General features: G+C 36.9%; 1 protein-coding gene across 1 annotated transcript in view; it reads left to right on the top strand.

The window, feature by feature from the left end:
* LOC120412361 (gamma-aminobutyric acid receptor alpha-like) overlaps nucleotides 1–26,829 on the top strand; it is an 85,701-nt gene that overhangs the window by 47,046 nt on the left and 11,826 nt on the right. Inside the window, exons 4-5 of the mRNA XM_039572785.2 lie at nucleotides 6,146–6,366; nucleotides 23,530–23,612. Of these exons, the coding sequence (XP_039428719.1) occupies nucleotides 6,146–6,366; nucleotides 23,530–23,612 (304 nt within the window). The remainder of the gene's footprint in view (nucleotides 1–6,145; nucleotides 6,367–23,529; nucleotides 23,613–26,829) is intronic.

Here is a 26,829-nt window from a genome sequence, read left to right as displayed (position 1 = left end):
TTTTTTGAAAAACACGTTATTTTTTGTCCTTTTTGGAGGGGGTTACACCTTAGTTTCATGCCAATTTCAGAGAGATCGGGGCAACTGCTGTGTAAGTTGGTGGAGAATTACTCAAACCGAAAGCATATTTAATGGGTTTCTCTTTGAAATTTTACATTATTTTGATGTACTGATTTTTTCTGATCTTTTTGAAAAAAAAACATATTTTAAAAGATAGTAAAACTTGGTAATAAACTTCTACAAAACTCAATTTTAGGTGGCTTCAACTTGAAACAAAAATTTATGTAACGTACTTTTCGATAACAAATTTGATTTTATATCTATAAATAATATTAAAAATTATTTTTTAAAACTTTTTCAACGTTTTTAAAAAATCAGGATTTTTTCGAAAAATTTATAACACTGCTTAATAATGTTTAACCAACTTGTGCCATTTATTTTTTATCTGAAACATTTCCAAAAATAAAAAGTCCAATTAAAAAAATCATTCATTATTTGTGTAATGTGACTTTATTTTCTGATAAGTTCTATGCAATTTAAAGAGGTTAGAAATGACGAGAAAATAATGCTGCGCTAGAAATCGTTTCTGTTTTACAAAATTTCTTCTGGCAATTCGGATACATTACAACTACAGCCCAGACTTGTGTATTTAAAGTTCTCGGAAAAAATCACTTCGGATAATCCAATCTCCGGATAATCGAATCGAATGTAACAATCTTTAGCTCTAATTTAACTAAAATGGGGTCGGCAAACTAGAATTTCATGTAAAAAGTGAGAAATTTAAAAAAAAAACCTTTTTTTTGTTTCTTCGTGATTCGATTAACCAAGTCTGTACTGTACAACAATTGAACTGGTTGGATAAATCGGTTCAGTTTTGATACAGAATGGCATTTTAGACAATTTGAAACATTGTGATAGGTCTCATGATACATTTTATGCCAGAAATGTTCAACCGGTACAACTATTGAACCGGTTTATCTGAATCAGTTTAGTTTTGATACAGAAATTTTTCATTTAATTTTTCTTAGACGTACAAAAAAAAAAATATAGTGATATTCATCAGATATGGTGACAGATTTTGTGTAAAAAGAAGTGTTATATTACATCAATAAATGATTAATTTTCATCAGTTTCTGATAAATATTCATCCGGTTCACATTTTAACACATTTTTAAGGTAATATTACTCAAAAAACGAGGTAATATTCAACCTACCAAATTTTCAACATTCCAAAATTCAACTTTTTTTTCTGTGTTGATTGGACGTAACAGGAGCTGACGCTTTGCATTTGAATTTTAAATTGGATTTAACCCGTAAGAAAAGATGTTTTCAAAAATCTAGCAAAACAATGCAAAAGGACCGAAGCCGAAGTGTAAACAAAGAGTCTATCCTGCTCATGTCAGTTGATGTTTACATTCGGAATGAGCAGGATTTACTCTTTGTTTACACTTCGGCTTCGGTCCTTTTGCATTGTTTTGCTAGAAATGTCACTTTTTGAGGCATTTCGGCCACTGAAGTGTTTATTGGAATTAAGCTATGGCTGTGGTGGCAGCAAGTTTGTTGTGAAGTGTGCTCCGAATTTTTAATTGAATTGGTGGTGAATTTTGCTACGGATTGTGAAAAAATTGCAGGATCTGTTGAAGAAGAAGTTTTGCTAGCAAGGAAAAGTAAAATTGAAATAGAAATTTAGTGATATGCGTAGAAAATTGCAAAAATAATGTTGGCTTGTGATGAATGTTTTGGTTGCCATGACAGGAAAAGCAAGTCAGTTTGTTGATAGCGGTACGCAGAGCCATAGATCGATCACAGCGGTACGCGAGTGCTACGTTTCTTGAGGGCTTAATTGTCAAACGAGTGATCGTGATTTCAAGCAAAACATTGTAATAGGGCCGAGGCCGAGGTGTGAGGTGTGATCATTACTAGCACATTGGTGAACGACGAACTCTGCCAATTGATACATCTAAATGCTTATTGAATTTGTGAAAATAAAAAAAAACTGATAAAAAGTGGTTTTGACAAGATAGAGAATATGGAGTCTTGATTTTTTGCTTGTTTTTTTTTCTTTTTTTTTGTGATGAGGCAAAACGGAAAGAGTCGAAAAATTTTGACTGCTCTGAACCGGAAGCCGTGCTGTTTTTATGCTGATGCCAGGAGGATTTCAGAGCAGCAAATCCAACGATCAACGACTGGCCGCGGTGAGAAAGTTCCAATCAGATTTTTTTTTTGTACAATGAGTTTTTGTGTTTGTGAGTGTGAGTGAGAGTGGGAGCGAAACAGCTGTAGCGTAACTTATCTAGATAACTTTTTGGCCTACGCAGTGTGATTAATTTTAAATTTTGCAGGTTATAATTTTTATCTTGTTTGTTTTTGTTTTCAAGTTTTCCTAGCGTGATATTGACTAGAGTTGTTCTTTTATGAAATGTTTTTTTCTTTAAAAAAAAGATCGGATATTTTATATAAAAACTGTTTTAAAAACTGATGGGAAATTTTAAGTACTATCTGTATTTTGGTTGGTTTAGCTTAATATGTTTCAAACGCAACGTTAGGCATAAATCCTCATTTTTTTTTTTTTGACTCTAAATAGTGTTTAGATTAGTAAATTTAAATGAGCTAGCTTTTTGTATGATTGGCAGAGTGAGTGAATGAATGAAAGAGTATGTAAATACTGATAAACAAATTGGTTACAGCGTTTTACGGTGGCCTTGCGATCGATTTAAAGTAAATTTAGTCCGATAGAATCTGATAAGCAACGCGTTTACGTCAGGCCGGTTTTGTTTTTCTTGGGCGTCGTCGTGTTTTATACATACCAAAGCCGTGATTTTTCTACAATTGTTATTTGTATGTCAAGCGTACGAGGAAAACATTTTTCATGAATTCAATTAGTCGTTTCCTTAAAACGCGTCAAAAACATTATCTTAGTCTTAGTAGCATTATAGCTCAGAAAGCACGATAACGAGTATTGCTTCCACGCGATTATCAAGTCCTTTTTATAGCTCCGTAAATCATTTGTTATTTACAGGTCACTAATCTAATAATTGTTTAGAATTTGAAATCTCGTCTATGATTCACTCGAACTGAATACAATACGCAGAGTTTATGTATATTTGTGGTTTTATCTTTCCACAGCCGGCTGTCTAAGATTAAACCATTTTCGTATAAATTGTTAGCAGATAAACGGGAATTGTCTCAACAGCAGCATCCGATTGCTTGCCTTGAGAATAATACATCACCCTATAAACAAAACGTATTGATTCTTGGGTCACATCATCATCTTCTATGATGAATCCTGACCATAACCCTTTCCTACTAACATAATCCCATGTAGAAGTAGTTTTTCCGGCACACGTGGGGGTGTGGATATCGTATAGAACCCACCCTTGGTAGCAACCTGTGCTAACTAACATTCCCGTCCCGTCCCCTCGAGATCTACAAACTGACATGGCGGGCGCCGTTGGTGGCCAACGACTGTTGCCTATTCGCACCAGCTCTAGTTTTGATGATCTTGATGTTTTATCTTTTCTGCGCATTCATACATGCTGTTGATAAGGGAAACATTACTAGATTGTTGAAGCGTGTGATCGGTTGTGCTGATAGGATATTACGGTCCTGTTCAGCAACGGAGAAGGACAACCATGGGTGGTCTCTCATGCTCATGCTCTCATGCTCATGCTCATGCTCATTTCGGCCACTGAAGTGTTTATTTTTAACATCATTGGCGTGTAGGCCAGATCCTTGCGCATCTTTTGGAGGTATATCTAACATTGAAATTTGGAGCACCCTCGGTACAGACCTTCAAAGTTTGACATTTTTTCGAAAAATCGCAAACCAACGGAACTAGTGTAGGCATTTTATAAAACTTTTTTATTCATATGTTGAGAATATGGCTTTTAATTTTAATATTATTATTTTTTTTATTTTGTATAATATAATTTTATAATTTTTCGAACTATTATTTTACTAAAACTTGTTCTAAAGTCAGAACATTGATCATAATAATCTTTTACAACCTGTTTCATCCAGTAAAAATGAAATTCAAAGCAAAAAGAGATTATTCAGCACTTTTTTCCTCGCTTTTCAACCTCATCCAAAACAAATTTATGCAAATGGTAGCTTCTTCATCTTTCCACTCTGGCAGTAGCTAACCATTTTCCGCCCATGCATACCATACATTGTGAAGTTGGTAAATTTAAAAGTGAAATGAACCGTTGGTGATGAGCTGCTAAGCGTTTTCAAATATGTTTCCCCCTCCACCGTCTTATAACAGTCAGGAGCAACACGTTCGCCCATCAGACATCTTTATCCTGGGCTGATGTTTCTTCAGGCAATTTCGCTGACTTTTTTTTGCTGCTGCTGTTGCTTTTCAAGTAAGGTGTGCTCACCGGGCTCGGTTCAACAGCATCGTTTTTTGCCTTCTCCGCCCCAGAACCCGTCACAGTCTTTGACAACAAAAGACGCATGTAGTTGGAAAAATGTGGTGAAAATGCGAAAAATGTCCGCCTTCCCAGAGTTTCACTCTCTCTAAGAGCGGAAAGACGTCGACCCTTCCGTGATTCAGTAAACCAGCACTGTGTAGCAGGTAGTGTGTCTTTTTTCGAAACTCCCCACCAAAAGAAACTGAAAAAAAAGAATCTCGCAAAAAAACAATTGCGGTAGAGGTTTTCCTCGTCAGCGCCCACGAAATACGCGCGAACGCGACTTGAAACACAGGAAACAATCAGGAGTTATTTGAACAAAACGGTGCTGGTGGAAACGAGTTTTTTGCTTCACCGCGAGCTGTGTGTGGTGATGTAGTTGGAAAATTGTGGGAAAAGGTGTCGAAGAAGAGTCTCGCTCATGTGAGTTTAAACCACATACAATGCACACAGACACATGGGTGCTTGATAACAGCTTGTTGAGGTGACGACACTCACCGTGGAGGGCATCGTCGATATGGGAGATGAAAAAGGAAGTTTTAGGTCACTGACGTATCGAGGAGTTGTCTTCGAGATGTCTTAATAGCACATTGAGAAAACTAAAAACTAAAAACTAAAAACTAAAAACTGAAAACTAAAAACTAAAAACTAAAAACTAAAAACTAAAAACTAAAAACTAAAAACTAAAAACTAAAAACTAAAAACTAAAAACTAAAAACTAAAAACTAAAAACTAAAAACTAAAAACTAAAAACTAAAAACTAAAAACTGAAAACTAAAAACTAAAAACTAAAAACTAAAAACTAAAAACTAAAAACTAAAAACTAAAAACTAAAAACTAAAAACTAAAAACTAAAAACTAAAAACTAAAAACTAAAAACTAAAAACTAAAAACTAAAAACTGAAAACTAAAAACTAAAAACTAAAAACTAAAAACTAAAAACTAAAAACTAAAAACTAAAAACTAAAAACTAAAAACTAAAAACTAAAAACTAAAAACTAAAAACTAAAAACTAAAAACTAAAAACTAAAAACTAAAAACTAAAAACTAAAAACTAAAAACTAAAAACTAAAAACTAAAAACTAAAAACTAAAAACTAAAAACTAAAAACTAAAAACTAAAAACTAAAAACTAAAAACTAAAAACTAAAAACTAAAAACTAAAAACTAAAAACTAAAAACTAAAAACTAAAAACTAAAAACTAAAAACTAAAAACTAAAAACTAAAAACTAAAAACTAAAAACTAAAAACTAAAAACTAAAAACTAAAAACTAAAAACTAAAAACTAAAAACTAAAAACTAAAAACTAAAAACTAAAAACTAAAAACTAAAAACTAAAAACTAAAAACTAAAAAAAATTCAGACCGTCCCTCAACATCGCAGCAGAAAAGAAAACAATGCCGTGGATGAAGGAAAACTTTTTCAAAGTGAGAAAATCAATCAGTTGTGGGCTTTTCAACGAAGGTCGGTGTAGAACAACGGAACGTGAAGAAAAATACACGTTCTGTGCCATCATTCTGCCGTGCCCGTGTCTTGTTGACACACGAGATCAATCCTGCCTCCTTGGCAAGTGTAACAAGAACAAGATTGTCATAGGCTTGTGGGGTTAGCAAACTGTCGAAGAATTTATCAATTTCAAGTCCGACACCAGATTTCTCCCGAGATCATTTAAGCAGTGTCCAATGTTTACAGAATAACAAATTGGTGTTTCTTCTTCTTCTCCTTTTTTGCAGACCTACTCAATGGACTGCTACTTCCGGCAGTCGTGGGTGGACCGGCGGCTCGAGTTTAAGGGTGCCCACGACACGCTGGCCCTCAGCATCTCCATGCTGGGACGGATCTGGAAACCGGACACGTACTTTTACAACGGCAAGCAGAGCTACCTGCACACCATCACGACCCCGAACAAGTTTGTGCGGTTGTACCAGGACGGGCGGGTGCTGTACTCGAGTCGGTGAGTTGAACATCCACGTTTCCAGGTTGATGGAGTGAAGAAAAATCGGTTGGCAATTAATCTGAGAGGTGGAAGAGCTACGGGAAATTCCCGGCCGGCAGCAAGTCCAATAAGTTCCAACTCATTTCTCAAATCGAGGGTGCTGCAGCAGCTGCAGCTGATCAAGTATCGGGAACAATTCTTCAACTCTTTGACAAACTTAAAAACTAAACAAAGCTAAATGGCTTTTTCAGTGTTTCCAAAATCACAAAAAATTTGGTCAAGGAACCCATAGAAAAATTTGTATGCTCTTTTTAAATTTTTAACGATATTTTACTGGAAAATTACCATAATTTAATATTTGCAGAACATTCTCTTACAAAATTCCCATCCGTTGCACCGTTATCTGGGACGAAACCGAACACATGGGGCGAATTGGGACAGCTGTTTTAGTTTTATTACTGCACAAAATTTAATATTTTTGATTAATTTCGGATACCCAGTCATGAAATATTCTAGCTATAATCTGTATTCCATAATCCTGCTAGAACGTCGTGAATGGGTAGAACAGACATAGAACAACAAAAATAATTCAGAGCAATTCTCTGAGATTTCGGTCATTCGATTTATTTTTTGTACTTTTTAATCCGTCTGAAACTGCCTTCGGTTTGCCCAAAGAAGCCATTTCCATCAATTTCCATACATATTTGACCGCTGTCCATACAAAATTGATATACGAAAAAGTCTGTATCTTTTGAAGGAATTTTTTGATTGATTTGGTGTCTTAAGCTTTTCGAATTTTCTTGAACGGGCAAAAAATCTTTGATCGAGTTATGAATTTTGAATCAATACTGATTTAAAAAAAAAAACGAAATATTAGTTAAACAAATTTTCAACTTCATTTTTCGATGTCAAGTCGACTTTGCAATCAAAAAGTACTTAAATTTGCAATCAAAAAGTACATTAGTGAAATTTTCATAAAGTGCACCGTTTTCAAGATATAGCCATTTTCAGGTAACTTTTTTGAAAAAAAAAATGCAATTAATAATTAATTTAAATAAGTGCCTATATTTACCCACTTTTGCTAGACAAATTTTTTGAAAGGCTGAGAAAATTCCCAACATTTTACCTTTTTGAACTTTGTTGACAAGATCCTTAGTTGCTGAAGTCTTACCATGCAAAGATTAAAAAAATTGGAAAATTGATGTTTTCCAAGTCTCACCCAAACAACCCACCATTTTCTAATGTCGATATCTTAGCAACTAATGGTCCGATTTTCAATGTTAAAATATGAAACATTCGTGAAATTTTCCGATCTTTTCAAAAATAATGATTTAAAATAATTTAAATCAAGGCTAATATTTTAAAAGGGCGTATTATTGAATTTATTTTTTTCCCAAAAGTGGGTAAATTGGGCACCAATTTAAAAAAATAACTGCGACTATTTTCAGAAAAGGTGGCTATAACTTAAAAACTATGCACTATATGAAAATTTCACTAATGAGCAATTCTCTACGAAATCGGTCTTTTTTCTTCAATTTTAATTTTTGTATTTTTTAATCCGACTGAAACTTTTTTGGTGCCTTCGGTATGCCCAAAGAAGCCATTTTGCATCATTAGTTTGTCCATATAATTTTCCATACAAATTTGGCAGCTGTCCATACAAAAATGATGTATGAAAATTCAAAAATCTGTATCTTTTGAAGGAATTTTTTGATCGATTTGGTGTCTTCGGCAAAGTTGTAGGTATGGATACGGACTACACTGGAAAAAAATAATACACGGTAAAAAAAATTTGGTGATTTTTTTATTTAACTTTTTATCACTAAAACTTGATTTACAAAAAAACACTATTTTTAATTTTTTTTATTTTTTGATATGTTTTAGAGGACATAAAATGCCAACTTTTCAGAAATTTCCAGGTTGTGCAAAAAATCATTGACCGAGTTATGAATTTTTTAATCAATACTGATTTTTTCAAAAAATCGAAATTTTGGTCGTAAAATTTTTCAACTTCATTTTTCGATGTAAAATCAAATTTGCAATCAAAAAGTACTTTAGTGAAATTTTGATAAAGTGCACCGTTTTCAAGTTATAGCCATATTTAAGTGACTTTTTTGAAAATAGTCGCAGTTTTTTATTTTTTAAAATTAGTGCACATGTTTGCCCAGTTTTGAAAAAAATATTTTTGAAAAGCTGAGAAAATTCTCTATATTTTGCTTATTCGGACTTTGTTGATACGACCTTTAGTTGCTGAGATATTGCAATGCAAAGGTTTAAAAACAGGAAAATTGATGTTTTCTAAGTTTCACCCAAACAACCCACCATTTTCTATCGTCAATATCTCAGCAACTAATGGTCCGATTTTCAATGTTAATATATGAAACAATTGTGAAATTTTCCGATCTTTTCGAAAAAAATATTTTCAAAATTTTCAAATCAAGACTAACATTTTAAAAGGGCGTAATATTGAATGTTTGGCCTTTTTGAAATGTTAGTCTTGATTTGAAAATTTTGAAAATATTTTTTTCGAAAAGATCGGAAAATTTCACAAATGTTTCATATATTAACATTGAAAATCGGACCATTAGTTGCTAAGATATTGACGATAGAAAATGGTGGGTTGTTTGGGTGAGACTTAGAAATCATCAATTTTCCTGTTTTTAAACCTTTGCATTGCAATATCTCAGCAACTAAAGGTCGTATCAACAAAGTCCGAATAAGCAAAATATAGAGAATTTTCTCAGCTTTTCAAAAATATTTTTTTCAAAACTGGGCAAACATGTGCACTAATTTTAAAAAATGAAAAACTGCGACTATTTTCAAAAAAGTCACTTAAATATGGCTATAACTTGAAAACGGTGCACTTTATCAAAATTTCACTAAAGTACTTTTTGATTGCAAATTTAATTTTACATCGAAAAATGAAGTTGAAAAATTTTTACTACCAAAATTTCGATTTTTTGAAAAAATCAGTATTGATTAAAAAATTCATAACTCGGTCAATGATTTTTTGCACAACCTGGAAATTTCTGAAAAGTTGGCATTTTATGTCCTCTAAAACATATCAAAAAATAAAAAAAATTAAAAATAGTGTTTTTTTGTAAATCAAGTTTTAGTGACAAAAAGTTAAATAAAAAAATCACCAAATTTTTTTTACCGTGTATTATTTTTTTCTAGTGTAGTCCGTATCCATACCTACAACTTTGCCGAAGACACCAAATCGATCAAAAAATTCCTTCAAAAGATACAGATTTTTGAATTTTCATACATCATTTTTGTATGGACAGCTGCCAAATTTGTATGGAAAATTATATGGACAAACTAATGATGCAAAATGGCTTCTTTGGGCATACCGAAGGCACCAAAAAAGTTTCAGTCGGATTAAAAAATACAAAAAAAATCGAATGACCGAAATCCTAGAGAACTGCTCTAATGTACTTTTTGATTGCAAATTTAAGTATTAAATGATTGCAAATTCGATTTGACATCGAAAAATTAAGTGGAATTTTTTTTCGACCAGTATTTCGATTTGTTGAAAAATCAGTATTAAAAATCGATCAAAGATTTTTTGCCCGTTCTAAAAATTTCTGAAAAGCTGGCATTTGATGTCCCCTGAAACATAGGTATCAAATAAATAAAAAAAAGTATTTTTTTTGCAAATCAAAAGACAAAAAGTGAAATTAGGCCGTTGCAAATATTTTTCAAAGTTTATGTCGCCCCCCCCCCCCCCCCCCCCCCCTTAAAAGTTGGCTTGAATAATCTGGGGACAAAAAAAAAAATTCCGAAAAACTTCAAAATTTTAATGATACTTAAAGTTTAATCAACTGAAAACCAGTTCAAATGCATTTTACCGCGTTTATAATCAATTTTAGCATGTTTGAACTCCTTTGAAAACATTTTAAATTTTCATGAAATACCAATGTACAGTCCCACGAAAAGTTTTTTTCAAATGTACGCCTGTAAAATTCATTTTATAACACTTTTTTCATCCAAATGTTGAAACCTAGGCTTGTAATTTCAATTTTTATATTTTTTGCCCCCACCCCCCCCCACCCCCCTTGACTTTGGTCAGAGCCGAGGGACATAAACTTCAAAAAATATTTGCAACGGCCTTACAAATCATTAAAAAAAACCCTTTATCATTTTGTTTCAGTGTAGTCCTTATCCATACCGATAAATTTGCAGAAGACATCAAATCGTTAAAAAAAATCCTACAAAAGATACAGATTTTTGAATTTTCATATATAATTTTTGTATGGACAGCTGCCAAATTTTGTTTGGAAAATTATATGGAAAAACTAATTATGCAAAATAGCTTCTTTGGGCATATCAAAGGCACCACCGATTAAAAATACATTTCGTAGATAATTGCTCTTCATCGTTTTCCAAATGTCAAGCAATTTACAAAAAGTATTTTTGATATCTAATTGATTCGGCTTACCTTGAATAATACATTTGCCTTGATCGGCGTGTTCAAAACTGGTCTCAAATACCACGGCTTGTCCAGTGTGACCAGTTTTAGTACAGATCATCCAGGCTGAGCTACAGCCAAATGCGCCTGGAGGTATACAGTACAGCATTGTTATATAGCAATACCACTTAAGAAGTACTTTTTGAAATGGATTATTGTGTTTTAGAAATCAACATTAAATCTGGAGTTTTTTTTTTAAAGGACCAATAAACCAAATTTTCAGTTTTTGCTTTTTGGGTGTTTTTCAATACCCCTGACTCAAGGCGGTTCTAAAAACACCCAAAAAGCAAAAACTGGAAATTTGGTTTATTGGACCTTTTAAAAAAAAACTCCAGAAATATTGTTTACATTTGGAACAAGCACTTTCTGTTTACACTTCGGCTTTGGACCATTAATATAGTTTTGCTTGCTTTTTGCATAATTAAACATTAGATAAATTACGAATGGTTCGAACGTTTAGAAAGCTACGACAGCTTGCAAGTGTGCATCGATAACGCAGATTGGCACCAAATTGTTAGGTGGGGTATTTTGCCCACACTCAAGTTATATGAAGACCCTGTCACCAGGCGTCATAAGTCTTGTTAATTTTGTTTTTTTTGTACTAGTTTCTTGGAGTTGTTCCTGGAAACGAGTTGAAAATAGTTAGTTAGGTAAGATCTGGAGTTTTTTTTTTGAAAAGGTCCAATAAACCAAATTTTCAGTTTTTGCTTTTTGGGTGTTTTTAGAACCGCATAGAGTCAGGGGTATTGAAAAACACCCAAAAAGCAAAAACTGAAAATTTGGTTTATTGGTCCTTTAAAAAAAACTCCAGATTTGTATTATTAATTTAAAATTCGGCCCTATTATTTGCAATAAAATTTCAAAAGTTTTCATTCAAAAGTTAGTTTCAATTTATAATTTTGTTTTAAGAATGTTTCCATTACCTCTGGATTTGGTAAATTATTGCTAATCAGAAGAGAAATATTTTACAATTCCAAGAACCACTATCACCATTTTTTTGGGGTCAACTCTCGGAGCAATTCCGCAAATTGATCATTTCCCTACCGGAGGGACAGCACCAAACTGACTATTCTGACATCGCCTCGCCTCGTTTATGTGTGACAAAGAAAACATGTCCCAAATTGAATTGCCGTGGCGATTCTTCCGTTCTCTTCTCGATACAGAGCACACAGTTCTAAACGTAACTTTCGAATGTACTGCTGTCCGACAGTCAGTCACCTTTTGCCGAGTGGAAAACTTGGTGGAATTTCCCTCTGGAAAATAAACATTCATCGTCGTCGGGCCTTGTGGTCTGGACACATCAGAGTCGAGACGAAAAGTTTCGGAACACGTGATGGCCATCGGAGCACGTGTCGCTTCTAGCCGGAAGCGAGTCTTTCTTTTTTTTTTTTGGCGGGGGGAGGGGGTAAAGGCTTCCTGTTTTTCTCCAATATGTGCCATTTCAATCATCTTCACCGAACTTTTGTCCTTCGTTCGAAGCCGACATGTGTCGAGGCTTCGTCAGAGCTCTCAGTACTCGTCGCAATTAGTCGATGTCGGTGGTTGGTCTGGGTTGAGGCTGGGGAAAATCGAATCATAACCAAATCCAGATAATGGAATCCGTCGGTTGGTGAGCTGTTGGTTTTGTGGAGAAATTGTTGGTTTGGCAAACATTGGAAGTTGTTTGAGCGTAAACAGTTTATGGTAAGTAATATTATGCCATTGGAGGAGAGTGAAGTCATGAAATCATACTTAGTTAAAATTATTAAACATTTAAATTCATTTAATAATAATAGAAATATTAATACAAACATTTCAAGTTCCCAACATTCAAGAAATTTTAAATTGTTCAAATAACATATCAATTAAATAGGAAAATATCAAATTCAAAGTCTATAAACAGCTATAGTCTATAGCATCTTAGGGAACTGGAACGGATTTCCAGTAAATGCATATTTTTTCACGTACTCGAAAAGACGTTCTGTAATCTGTCTCGCCACCACCATCTCTACCGATCCGGATGTTTGTTCAGTCGCGCGCGGTACAAACCATATCCTTTTGCGTTTGACAAATCGTGGTAGGTGTACCTATTTTGATCCTAGTGTCCCTATTTTAATCATACGAGGAGCAAACAAAATCAAAACTGCTTATGTTCCAAACTCTTAAATTTGAAAATTTTAAATCCTTGGTGTGACATCCCTCTACCGCAACCGCCAAAGCAGCGTGAAAATCTGCGGGACGAACCATGGAACAAACCGTTCCCACAGTGGATAAGTAGATTACATCCCCATTGAGCAGCTCGGGCGAGCAATGTTGTCTACTCGGCAGACGGGTAAAATCATATAATCTCAATTTTGCCTCGTCTACTTCATGAAGCTTCTGCCGCGCACTGATCTGACGGCAGAAAGGACACACAGGACAGATTGTTTTTCCGTTTTTTTTTCTGGTGACGGTTACAGAAAAAATCAAATCATAAGGACATCAAATCGGTTGAGTCGTATATTGTCGAGCTGTAAATGAAGCGAGCTAATCTAATTATCTTCTGTGGTCAGCACAAATCAAGAACTGGGTTTTGATTGGTGGTGAAAGGGAAAATTGATCGAATGGACACTGAAATAAATTAACAGAAGACTTTTATTACTCACATCGCATTTGGTTAGTTGAACAACAAAATTTCACCTATTTCACCAACATGAACATTTATGACCTCCAAATCTGGTAAAGACTGACAACTACCTACTAGTAACTGAAGTGGAACAATGTCACCAAAGGACACAAAACCATCAATAACCCAAGCAGTATCGGAGTCTGCCATATTTAGTACCACCGACAGCCTTTGTTAATCCTTTTTTTTCTGTAGTCAAGCTTAACACCATTAGCACAGTCAATATGTGTCATTCTCAGGAATTTTGAATCTCTGAAAGTGGTAAATAAATTACATTTGAATATAAAAAAGGTGCAGGTGGTTATGTTACACATGACCAGTATGACAAAGAACTTTGCAAGATGATTGTTGAAATTTTCGATTAGAATGTCCGGTCCAAATTCCCCCCTTATAATAACCGTCCTATCGAACTAAGGGGACGGAAATTGCAAGTGGAGATGAAATAGAAATCGAAGTGAAATCATTTTACTTTCCTTCACCACTCGAAAGTTACCAAGATGCGGGAATGTTTTTGCAAGGCTGTTGCAAGCAATCGGCGGCAGTAAAGGAAATTTGAACAGCAGATATTAAAAACTACCCTTTACAGGGCTCTTAATGATAACGAGATAGTTATTCTAAATTTCCAGAAACAGATTTTCACAGTGGCACAAAAAAATGTGCATTGCAGTAGTCTATTTATTACTTCCTGCCTAATAAGCAATATATTTTAACTGCTTAGCATTAGCATATTTTAACTGCTTAATTTCAGATAATGGCCAAATGCAACTTTTTATGTCCAGTATCAAAAACCATTAGTTTGATACCCATATTGCCCCAACTCTTACGGTCCAGCAAATGTCCCCCCATCGGAACATCCGCGGGGCCTCCGGCCACTCCAGATTGTGGCCACTACTGCCGAAATGTCAAATTTCATGTCCAGTATCAAAATCCTTAAAGTTTGATACCCATATTCCCCCAACTCTTACGGTTCCGCAAATGTCCCCCCATCGGAACATCCGCGGGGTCTCCGGCCACTCCGGATTGTGTCCACTACTGCCAAAATGTCAAATTTAATGTCCGGTATCAAAAACCATAAAGTTTGATACCCATATTGCCCCAACTCTTACGGTCCAGAAAATGTCCCCCCATCGGAACATCTGCGGGGCCTCCGGACACTCCGGATTGTGGCCACTACTGCCGAAATGTAAAATTTCATGCCCAGTATCAAAAACCATAAAGTTTGATACCCATATTGCCCCAACTCTTACGGTCCGGCAAATGTCCCCCCATCGGAACATCCGCGGGGCCTCCGGCCACTCCGGATTGTGCCCACTACTGCCAAAATGTCAAATTTCATGTCCGGTATCAAAAACCATAAAGTTTGATACCCGTATTGCCCCAACTCTTACGGTCCGGCAAATGTCCCCCCATCGGAACATCCCCGGGGCCTCCGGACACTCCAGGTGGTGGCCACTACTGCCAAAATGTCAAATTTCATGTCCAGTATCAAAATCCTTAAAGTTTGATACCCATATTGCCCCAACTCTTATGGTTCCGCAAATGTCCCCTTATCGGAACATACCCGGGGCCTCCGGCCACTCCGGATTGTGGTCACTACTGCCGAAACATCAAATTTCATGTCCAGTATCAAAATCCCTAAAGTTTGATACCCATATTGCCCCAACTCTTATGGTTCCGCAAATGTCCCCTTATCGGAACATCCCCGGGGCCTCCGGCCACTCCAGGTGGTGGCCACTACTGCCAAAATGTCAAATTTCATGTCCGGTATCAAAAACCATTAGTTTGATACCCATATTGCCCCAACTCTTACGGTCCAGCAAATGTCCCCCCATCGGAACATCCGCGGGGTCTCCGGCCACTCCAGATTGTGGCCACTACTGCCGAAATGTCAAATTTCATGTCCAGTATCAAAATCCTTAAAGTTTGATACCCATATTCCCCCAACTCTTACGGTTCCGCAAATGTCCCCCCATCGGAACATCCGCGGGGTCTCCGGCCACTCCGGATTGTGTCCACTACTGCCAAAATGTCAAATTTAATGTCCGGTATCAAAAAGTTCAAGATGGTATGTCAGAGACATAACCGAAAGACATAGGACCAAACAATTTGAATGTGTTTTTGGATTGCTAGTGAAATCTGAATTAAGATTATTTTATTTTGTTTCCAGGTTGTGGCCACTACGGTCGAAATGTCAATTTTCATGTTCAGTATCAAAAACCATGAATTTTGATACCCATATTGCCACAACCCGTATGGTTCTGTTAAAGACCCTCCGGGCCCCGGGGAAACCTGCTTTGAGATCACCGGTCACTCAAGGTTGTGGCCACTACGGTCGAAATGTCAATTTTCATGTTCAGTATCAAAAACCATGAATTTTGATACCCATATTGCCACAACCCGTATGGTTCTGTTAAAGACCCTCCGGGCCCCGGGGAAACCTGCTTTGAGATCACCGGTCACTCAAGGTTGTGGCAACTACTGTCGGAATGTCAATTTTCATGTACAGTATCAAAAACCATGAATTTTGATACCAATATTGCCACAACTCGTATGGTTCTGTAAAAAAACCTCCGGGCCCCGAGGGAACCTTCTTTGAGGGCAATGGCCACTCCAGGTTGTGGCCACTACTGTCGAAATGGCCATTATTATGTTCAGTATCAAAAACCATGAATTTTGATACCCATATTGCCACAACTCGTATGTTTCTGTAAATGTCCCCCCAGGCCCCGGGGGAACATTCTTCGAGGGCACCGGCCACTCCAGGTTTTTTCCACCACTGTCGAATTGGCCATTTTTCATGAGAACCGCCGCATCATAGCGACTTCCATCGGTCCGCTTCGCTCGAATTTCCTCCTTCTGCTGCCGGTGGTTCTTCCTTCTGGTTGCTGGTCCTCTTCTTCTATTGGCCGCTGCTGCTGCTGCTGCTCCGCGCCGGCCCGACGTGCACAGTTCGAGTGCTCGTTCCAAAGTGTCTTGCTCTGTGAAATTTTCTGCTTAAATAGCGGCACAGCCGGAGAACGGTACAAAAGGGGCGCGGCCTCGAATGCATACGCTCGCTCTGATTGGTCATCTGTCCGATTTGTACTGAAAAATTACTCATTTTGATTGCATGTTTTAAGTGCGTTAACTATGTTTAGTCAGACTATCTATGTAGTTAAACAATAGCTGAAGTCTTCCTCTTTCGATTGGTGGTCCAACCGTCTGGATTGATTCACAGGGAAAAAAGATATAAGCGTTCAAAATGTCCCCTTTTTTAACGCTTAAAAGTGACGCTTTGGATCGAATTTCTGAACTGGCCCCCCAATATAGTAAGTAGAGACATAGTCCTATGTCAAAACCATAAAGTTTGATACCCATATTGCCCCAACTCTTACGGTCCAGAAAATGTCCCCCCATCGGAACATCCGCGTGGCCTCCGGCCACTCCGGATTGTGGCCACTACTGCCGAAATGTAAAATTTCATGCCCAGTATCAAAAACCATAAAGTTTGATACCCATATTGCCCCAACTCTTACGGTCCGGCAAATGTCCCCCCATCGGAACATCCGCGGGGCCTCCGGCCACTCCGGATTGTGGCCGCCGAAATGTCAAATTTCATGCCCAGTATCAAAAACCATAAAGTTTGATACCCATATTGCCCCAACTCTTACGGTCCGGCAAATGTCCCCCCATCGGAACATCAGTATCAAATACCATAAAGTTTGATACCCATATTGCCCCAACTCTTACGGTTCGGCAAATGTCCCCCCATCGGAACATCCGCGGGGCCTCCGGCCACTCCGGATTGTGGCCACTACTGCCGAAATGTAAAATTTCATGCCCAGTATCAAAAACCATAAAGTTTGATACCCATATTGCCCCAACTCTTACGGTCCGGCAAATGTCCCCCCATCGGAACATCCGCGGGGCCTCCGGCCACTCCGGATTGTGGCCGCCGAAATGTCAAATTTCATGCCCAGTATCAAAAACCATAAAGTTTGATACCCATATTGCCCCAACTCTTACGGTCCGGCAAATGTCCCCCCATCGGAACATCCCCGGGGCCTCCGGACACTCCAGGTGGTGGCCACTACTGCCAAAATGTCAAATTTCATGTCCAGTATCAAAATCCCTAAAGTTTGATACCCATATTGCCCCAACTCTTATGGTTCCGCAAATGTCCCCTTATCGGAACATACCCGGGGCCTCCGGCCACTCCGGATTGTGGTCACTACTGCCGAAACATCAAATTTCATGTCCAGTATCAAAATCCCTAAAGTTTGATACCCATATTGCCCCAACTCTTATGGTTCCGCAAATGTCCCCTTATCGGAACATCCCCGGGGCCTCCGGCCACTCCAGGTGGTGGCCACTACTGCCAAAATGTCAAATTTCATGTCCAGTATCAAAAACCATAAAGTTTGATACCCATATTGCCCCAACTCTTACGGTCCGGTAAATGTCCCCCCATCGGAACATCCGCAGGGCCTCCGGCCACTCCGGATTGTGGCCACTACTGCCAAAATGTCAAATTTCATGTCCAGTATCAAAAACCATAAAGTTTGATACCCATATTGCCCCAACTCTTACGGTCCGGCAAATGTCCCCCCATCGGAACATCCGCGGGGCCTCCGGCCACTCCGGATTGTGACCACTACTGCCGAAATGTCAAATTTCATATCCAGTATCAAAAACCATATAGTTTGATACCCATATTGCCCCAACTCTTACGATCCGGCAAATGTCCCCCCATCGGAACATCCGCGGGGCTCCGGCCACTCCAGGTGGTGGCCAGTTCCAATGATCGACTCACGCGACCGGCATGTCTTAGCTGGTCCTTGCCTCCAAGCCATCTGCTCCCGGACCTCCAGGCCGTCTGCTACCGGGCCACCAGGCCATCTGCTTCTGATGTGTCCTCGTCGTCGTCCAGCAATAGAATGAATTTTCGGGACCGACCGAGCCGAGTTTTGTTGGCTCGTCGACGATCCGAAAATTATGAGGTGGAGTGGGGGAGATTTTAGATACATCAATCTCACGTCTCTCGATCGACTGATTGGGAAACGTTCGTTCATCCAACCAGCGTGCACCAAAAAGAGGGGAAATTTGCCGAGAGGGGAATTCGTCACGTAACGTTTTCGCTTCGCGAAAATTTTGGATTGACACCACGTATAGAAACCTTAGGACAAAGTTCTTTGTCAAAAATTAAAGCTTATAATAACAACTGCCAAAAGTTTGTCAAATATTTGAGAATTCGATTTTCAAAATTTCGCCATAAATTAACTTATACGCGTTTCCACCTTATAAAATTTATTGATTTTTTTCCGAATCACTGTTTTTTAAAACATTGCACAATTTTTAAATAAAATCAAAAATAACATATCTAATCTAATCTAATCTAATCAGACCCTAGCGCAGCCAATCTTTCGAAGAGATCCTGGAGAGTGCCTTAGGTTAGATGACGCCTAGCACTCTTCTTGTCATTCATTAACATTTGCAGTGCGCCATTGCACCGGAATGCATTGAAACAACACAAGCGTTAAAGCGGCCAGGCCTACTGCGTAAAGCCGCATCACAGAGATGACTCGTAATTGGGTTGAGTTTGAGCACTGGGTGTTCGAACAACAACACAATTCTGAATCGACAGGGGAGGAAGAAGCGTGGGGACACACCACCATACGCTCCGAGATTTTGGTTGTATTCGTTGGGAGCACCATGCTAAGAAGGTTTGGTACTCCGGGACCCTCTGGGATGGGGTATTTCCACGAATGCCCTGGACACAATTGGCCGTGGTTATAGCACCACAACTAGCTCTCTGTAACAGTGTTCCTAATTCCAGTCCACGCTCACCAAGTCGTCATGGCCTAGTGGTTAGCATTTTAGCTTACCAATCCTATGGACGGGGGATCGAACCCCGCCTCGAGCGATTTTGATTTTTCGTTCATATTCATCATTTCAAATTTCTGTTTTCTTAACTTTCTCGTTGGGAGCAGATGGGCATAGAACCCAGAACCATTCGCTTTTAAAGCGAACACCATAACCAGTCAGCCACGGCCGCTCTTCCTTAAATAAAATCAAAAATAACATATGATTAAAAATGAACTATCATATTGTTGATTGCAAATTAATTATTCAATTTTATTTCAAGTTACTGCTCCCTCAAATTTTTACTGGATTTAAGGGGGCTGAAAGCTAATTGTCTGAAATAAAAATTTTTCATAGTAAAGTCTTTTGAAATTAATTATAAAATAGTTCAAATACAGTTTTTTTTTTCAATAAAAAATAGATTTTTGATTCTCTAAACAAATTTTTATTAAATTTAAGATCACATATCGGATTTTGACTAATGCGGGGTTGCTGAACTAGATTTTAAAGTAAAAAAAGAAAACAAAAAAACATTATTTCACATTTCGCATCCCTAGACATACCCCTGGGATTCCCTTAAAAAATATTTCCCGATGTAAATTTCCCAGGAATTATCAAAATTAAAGTTTGAGTACATTTTCTATCATTTATCGAAAACAAAATATTAAAATAGCAAAAATTATATTGATTTTTTTCAATCCAATAAACTGTTTTTATTGAATCAACCAGCTCTTTACTAGGTTTCTTAGATTGCCTATCTCAAAATATGAATTACTGGGAATAGCTCTTGCTTACATGATGGGCAATAAAAATGACAATATCATTAAAAATTATCTCATTTTTTGCGAGCTTTTACAGATTTATTGATGTTCTATCATTTGAAAATAAATAACCCTTTCTTTCCGGAGTAAAATCCAGATTATCGAAAAGTTGCGTCAATTTCACATGAGTTTCACTTTTTGACATTAAAAAGCATTGATTCAGTTTCCTAGATACATATCATCGATTATATTTAAGACTGAACGAAAAAGAAACTCATTTTTTTCTTATTTTGATTATATTTGGCCATTTCGAAGCAAACGATGGCCAGATCAACAATTTCTTTAAAAGCAAATGGTATAGAATTTTCTCAATTTTTCAGATGATTTTTTTCAGAGATGGACGAAGATGAACACTTCCTGTTTACTTTTTGAAAAGGTCGTATATACATTAGGAACCCCATGGCGCATTGGATGTTTTGAACTTTTGAAAAAAAAAACGCGTTAATGTTCACAGAAGACTATTTGAATTTAAAATTAAATTTTAAATACAATTGTAAGGATTTTTGGAGCTTTTCCGAAAAGAATATCGATGCTTAAAAAAAATCCCTATTTAAAAAAAACATAATTTGCTTAAAAACGAAACGTCCATCTTAGCCTGTAGCTCAAAAGTTGATAATCATTATAAAAAAAAAAATCAAAGTTTTCCAAATTGGAGTTTGTGAGTTGAAAAGATAATAAAAAATGGGTTATTTTTACACGTTTACCCATTTTTCCTAATAGTCCTCATCATAAACTACAACTCGGCCGAAGACACCGAATTCCTTCTCAAGATACAGATATTCGAATAAATGCATAGTACATTGTAAGGAGACTTGTGTGGAGATGCAAAATGACTGATTTGCATAAGGAATCGATGGAAAAAGTTTCATCCAAATCAAAAAAATATATAAATTTAAAACTGAAGACCCAAAAACGAAGATCATTTTCTTATTTAATGTAAGATTAAAAAAACTTCACATGAAATTTGAACAAAAAAAAACATATATTTTATTTAAGTTGCATGATTTTTTCTTAATACAATCAAGCCATAAATTCCCGAGATTTTCCGGGAAATACGCTGAAATTTCCTTTAGAATTAGAATATTTATACGTAAAATGTCGTGTTCTACAATCTTGATGCAGAAAATTAATAACTTGAATTATTTTATGGATGAAAAAAATAAGTTTAAGAAAAAAAGTGTATCTTTTATACTGATAAAAAAAAACTCTAAATTTAATTAAAAAAGTTGTTTTTAACAGTAGAAGAAATAAAGGCAAATTATTGTGAAATACATCAATTAACACTAGTCATTCCGTTATTAAAAAAAACAACATTGACCGATGGAATATTTTAAATCATACATATTCTCAAAAAATTGTTCGCTTCTATTTGATTTGAGTTCTTAGTCGTCCAACATAAGCCATTTCCAACAATACACAAACAATTTTATAAGGAAGTTACGATTTCTTGATTCAGACCTACACGTTTAACCTTCCAAATTTAAAAAAAAGATGCCGTTTTTCTGGAGAATTGCTCTTACGTACGATATGTCTACTCTATCCTAAAAACCTGAGCCAATATTAATCCATGAGGAGAAAAAAACAAAACGCCAGAAGCTTTCATACCGCTCTCAAATTGTTAGCTTTTAAAAATTTCATGCAATTCAAACCCCCCAACCGCGTGTAGGCAAAAGTGATTACACTTATCCACCGCACTTTCATGTGTTGCACAAGCCGGGCTCTATCACCGGGTTGCGGTGCGGTTGACATAGCAGAACTGCCTGAAAACCGCAACAGAACTTCCTGTAACTGAAACATACACAAACCACGAGTCAGTCGTCAGTGGTGGGTGGCGATTAGGAATCCATTCTCGTCTCACCCAAAAACCCCCCACAACCTGGCACTTTTAACCGCGATGTCACACCAAACCCAACCAACTCTTTCACTAGCTACTAGCTACTAGTAACAGTGATTAGTGGGTGAACCCACGGGTTGGCTGGTGGCATCAGCCGGCATCCCGCAATAATAATTGCGGTTCAAATCCGATGGACCTGGTTCTAGTGCCCCGCTGGGATATACAGCACAACATCTGTATTACACACGTGTTTGCCAGAAGAGGAGGGCTGGCTCCCGCTCATTCGTTTGGTAACTGTCGAATAATTATCGAAATGGAGCCGTTGAACACGAGAAGGTGGTACATATACGCAAATGTGACTTTAATTGCTATCACTTGTTTTGCAGTTGTCGTGACAGGACGATGGTGAACCTTTTTGGCGGGAGGATAGTGGGTTTGGTGGATTTCTTGAACGGTCCTTGGTTAAGACTCCTAGCCATGATTATTTACACACAATCAAATTATAATAAAAAGAAATTCTGTTGGAGGTTTCTCACCTTTGTTTTGAACTAGAATTACCAGACAATATTATGTTTCAAGAAATCCAAAAATAACATGAAATTATTCTACTGTGCCACAATCATCATGTTGTGTTGAACCACACACTGACGAGTGCAGCTCGTGGGAGTAATTTGCAAAATTTACCCAGATTGTTTAGCAGTTGATCGTGTATCGAGCAGGCCCGCTCTGGCATTAACTCTGCCCATTTTGACGATTGAGCCATATGGGATGGACGTCCTTTCAACCGGAACCCAGTTCTGTGTTCAGTTGTAATTGAATTTAATCTGGCCCCTGTCACGGCTTTGGAGACCGAGGGGAGGCCAAAGTGGATGATAAACTTTGACACAGATGAAATTAAAAAGCACTCGATACAAAAACAAGTCCGGAACACGATTCACAAGGGGAGATAGGTAAATAGCGAACTTTTCAATTTTCCAATTCAATTTATCTGCCGGTTCTGACAGGCAACTATCCGGCGAGTTGTTACTCGGGCAAACATGTAGATTCGGGAAATTCCAGCTTTAAACTAGTCGCTTTTCCGAGAAAAAAGGCTCCCTCGAACTATACCCACTGGAATGTCAAATCTGGACATGAAAATTGATGGATTTTCCGCACTCTCTTGAGCTCCCCTCTTCTTCCCTAAGAAAAAAAAATGAGCAGATTCGATTTCCTTATCTGCCCGTCGTCCTCGAGGCCACGACCCCGGCCCAAGGTCCCGACTTTCATACATTATTCACCACGGAACGGTTCTCGCGTGTCTTAAATCATGTACCATCAGAACGGGCCATCAAGTTCGAATGCCATCAGAGAAAGAGCAAATTGCCAATTATCCCTTCATTATGTGATCGAATCGCGGTCTCGGACAGGACGCGTGATTCATTTGTTTCGGGAGGGTTGTCGGGAAATTTGATAGAGAGCTTTTCCTGGCCTGGTGGTCAAATCCCGTGTGCTCATTAAACGATGTGTTGGGCGTCGGGAACCAGTAATGAAGTGACTATAGGCTTAAGTTTCACTTTTTTTCTTTTTTCAGACTAACCATCAAAGCTGGATGTCCGATGAACCTGGCGGACTTTCCAATGGATATTCAGCGGTGTCCGTTGAAATTTGGATCTTGTAAGTATCGACCGAAAAAATCTTTATTGAAGCATTAAGATCATTGAATGTGTCGTTGTAAAAACTCTAATTTCAATAATGGATAATCTGCTGTTCAAATGTATTTCATATCTGTGCATAGGATAACAACTGCTTCAACGCAATAAATTAATTTTTTTTTTGTTTCTTTTTAAAAATTTCTGAAAAGAATAATACTTAAACTGAATTTTTGTGTCAATTTATTATTTGCCAACTCACTCGAAATCGGAAAAAGTTGTCTCGACCACTTTACGAATTATGTGAAACTTTATGAGTCTGGAGGGTGAGATTACAAAAATGAGGAAATTTGTATGACCCAATCTCATCCCACAGACCCAATGTCACCCCCGATGACGGTACTCTAAATTAAAAAGAGTACCGTAATCTAGGGTGAATCGGGACTACAGTCTGAATAGGGACAGCAGTTTTTAGAGCACTTAAAGCTTTTAAATTTGGAAATGGATGTACACATTTTGGTGGCCTGAGTCTGTTCTAACCGAAACCAAGCAGAAAAATCAAAATATTGTGCTCCAACATGGTTAAAAATGCTGTCCCAATTCGCCCCATGTGTCCCGATTGACCCCAGTTTGCGGTATTTGAAACCTCTGCCGTTTTTCAATCCTGAATTTTGAAAATCGTGGGAAATTTAATGAACTTTATGAATCTGCAACAACCTAGAACCGCTATATTTTCTTTTTATTTTTTTTTTCGTTTGAAAATTTCTTATTTTTATTATTTTGAAGGATATTTAATTAAGAGTGTAAGAATGTTGTACAAAGTTTTAAAGCAGACAATATGCTAAAAGTAACTTGTTGTTCGTAGAATTGTGATGGTTACAAGCAAAGTATAATTTTTGTAATTGTCTGCTCTACATTTTTCTAGAACGTTATTGTTACACTCTTAAAAAACCTGCAGAATTTAAAAAAAACACGAAAATCTAAAAATGAAAACATTTTTTCTAAATGAGAAAAAGAACCCTTCTGGGTTTTTGCTAATTAAAACATAAAACTTAATTTCCCTTTTGATGAAATTTCCTTTGATTTTCTAAAGCTGAGTGTCAAAAAGGTTTTTAAACAATTTCGGTATTTTTCTTTATGAAAAATACGTTTTTTCGATTTGCCAAAGTTTTGCCAAAAAAATCAAATCTTCAAAAACTGCTCATGAATGAAATATATTGATTTTGGGATTGGGCTGCAAACAGCAATAACAATTAAATGTTAAAGTACTAACTCTTTCAAAAGTTATTTTTTCATGGCAAACCCTCAAATAATATGAAAATTTATTACACATTAACTTCGTTAGACTGCAAATTACAAGTTTTTAATTATACAAATCCATGTACATAAAACAAATCATGCTCAAGGAAAATACTTATTTAAAAAAATACTTCGCAGAATTTATTTGAATAACTGAATACATTTTGACATATTCTTATCGTTTATTTCAAATCTAATTGTGCGATAATTCATCCAAAATTTAGCAATACAAAGCTTTACAGCAAACACAAAAAATCGAACAAAAAAAGGCTTAAAGCATTTTTTTTACTTTTAATGCTATAAAATTATTTCGTTTAATTTTGTTAATTATTGTCAAAACCACTTTTGCTGAAAATAAAAACTCATCGACAAAAAATATCTCTTCCTGTAAGGTACTTTCGAATCCCAAGTAACATTTTTTTTCCAGGAGTTCTACAAGAGCTCTTCAAGATAGCCACAGCATAGCAGTTTGGACCGCGGTAGGATAAAACTCTCTTCAAGTATTCTTCCAAACTCCTGAAGAAGTTTTGAAGAGAATTTTATGAAGAGCTCTTGTAGAACTCCTGGAAAAAATGTTACTATGGTAATATAGCTTGAATACAAATCATTGAAATAGTTTTGAATTATTTTCTCAATTTGTTTACTAATCACATTGGCCCAGATCGCGAAATGTAGTAAAAAATTAAGGTTCCCAAAAAAATTTGAAGTTTTGGAGGTTTGGTGTTACACAGAAAAAAAAATGGTAATATTCATCAGGAAATGGTGACAGATTTTGTGTCATAAAAATGAATAATTTCACCCATGAAAATGATGAATATTTATCAGTTTTGATGAATATTCATCAGATTAGCATTTTTACACATTTTTTATGTGATTTTACTCAAAAAAGAGGTAACCTACCTGTTTGCGCACGCATTAGGTTCAGATTGTAGATTTGTATCAGTTCAGTTAGATCTAGTACTACAGAATAATTCTAAGCATCTCCAAATGAGTTCTTGGCATTGTTATAGAATTTCCCGCTAGAACTACCAGCTTTGGTCAGAAGAATCTTCTCGAGAAGTGGCCATTACTCAGCGAAACACAGTACAGAACAGATCAGACAGAACAGAACCGTCCTGTTCTGAAATACAGCTCAAGATGTAGAAAGTTACAGTTTTCTTGTCTAATTACCGTCCAGTACAGTTCAATAAACCGACAGAAACCAAGAGCAATAAAGTTTTGATTACAATTTCTGTGCATTAGTTTAACCCGCGAGTTTCAGTTCTGTCCAGATCCGATTATGCCACGACCCAAGCAACAGACGCTCTTATGTGCGTTAACACTACCAAACCTACCAAATTTTCAACATTCCAAAATTCAACTTTTTTTTCTGTGTTATCAGAAGAGTTGTTGCAAACGGAAAGGGGCAATTGAAACATTACATTGTTTTTACTGCCAAAAAACCAAACCCAAAGTTAGTCAAATGAACATTATTGTGTATTTTGTCATGCTTGAATCCTCAAAAACCTAAAGTTGTTTACTCTATCTTTATTTGCATGGATGTCACCCTGGAATGCACTTTTCACTCATCCTTCTCACACAAAACTCGCGAAAATGCACTCTCAGTGAATAACCCAGATGAAATACACTGATTACACACTCCGTGACAAACCACAGTGTGAAGTCACTTTTTCATACAGTTTCCACAGCAAACAAACACACAAAAAAAGGTCGAAGGAAAAGCTCGTCCCTGTCTGGCGATAGACGGAAGCCAATATATTTTATACGTACTCCCGATGTAAGGACTTACACCTTTTGAATGGATGCGATGCGAGGATGCACCCAAGAGTTAAGGGTTGAAGGGTGCGACGCTGCAGAACATGGAAAGAGCATAAAAACTTTTGCAACCCCTCTTTTTTCGGTTGAGGTCTCCCAGGTTAAGAGCAATACTCATAACTCTTTGG

Source organism: Culex pipiens, chromosome 2 (genome assembly GCF_016801865.2).
Source record: "Culex pipiens pallens isolate TS chromosome 2, TS_CPP_V2, whole genome shotgun sequence".
In the NCBI taxonomy this organism is placed as follows: domain Eukaryota; kingdom Metazoa; phylum Arthropoda; class Insecta; order Diptera; family Culicidae; genus Culex; species Culex pipiens.
This window is presented reverse-complemented; position numbering and strand designations above follow the sequence as displayed.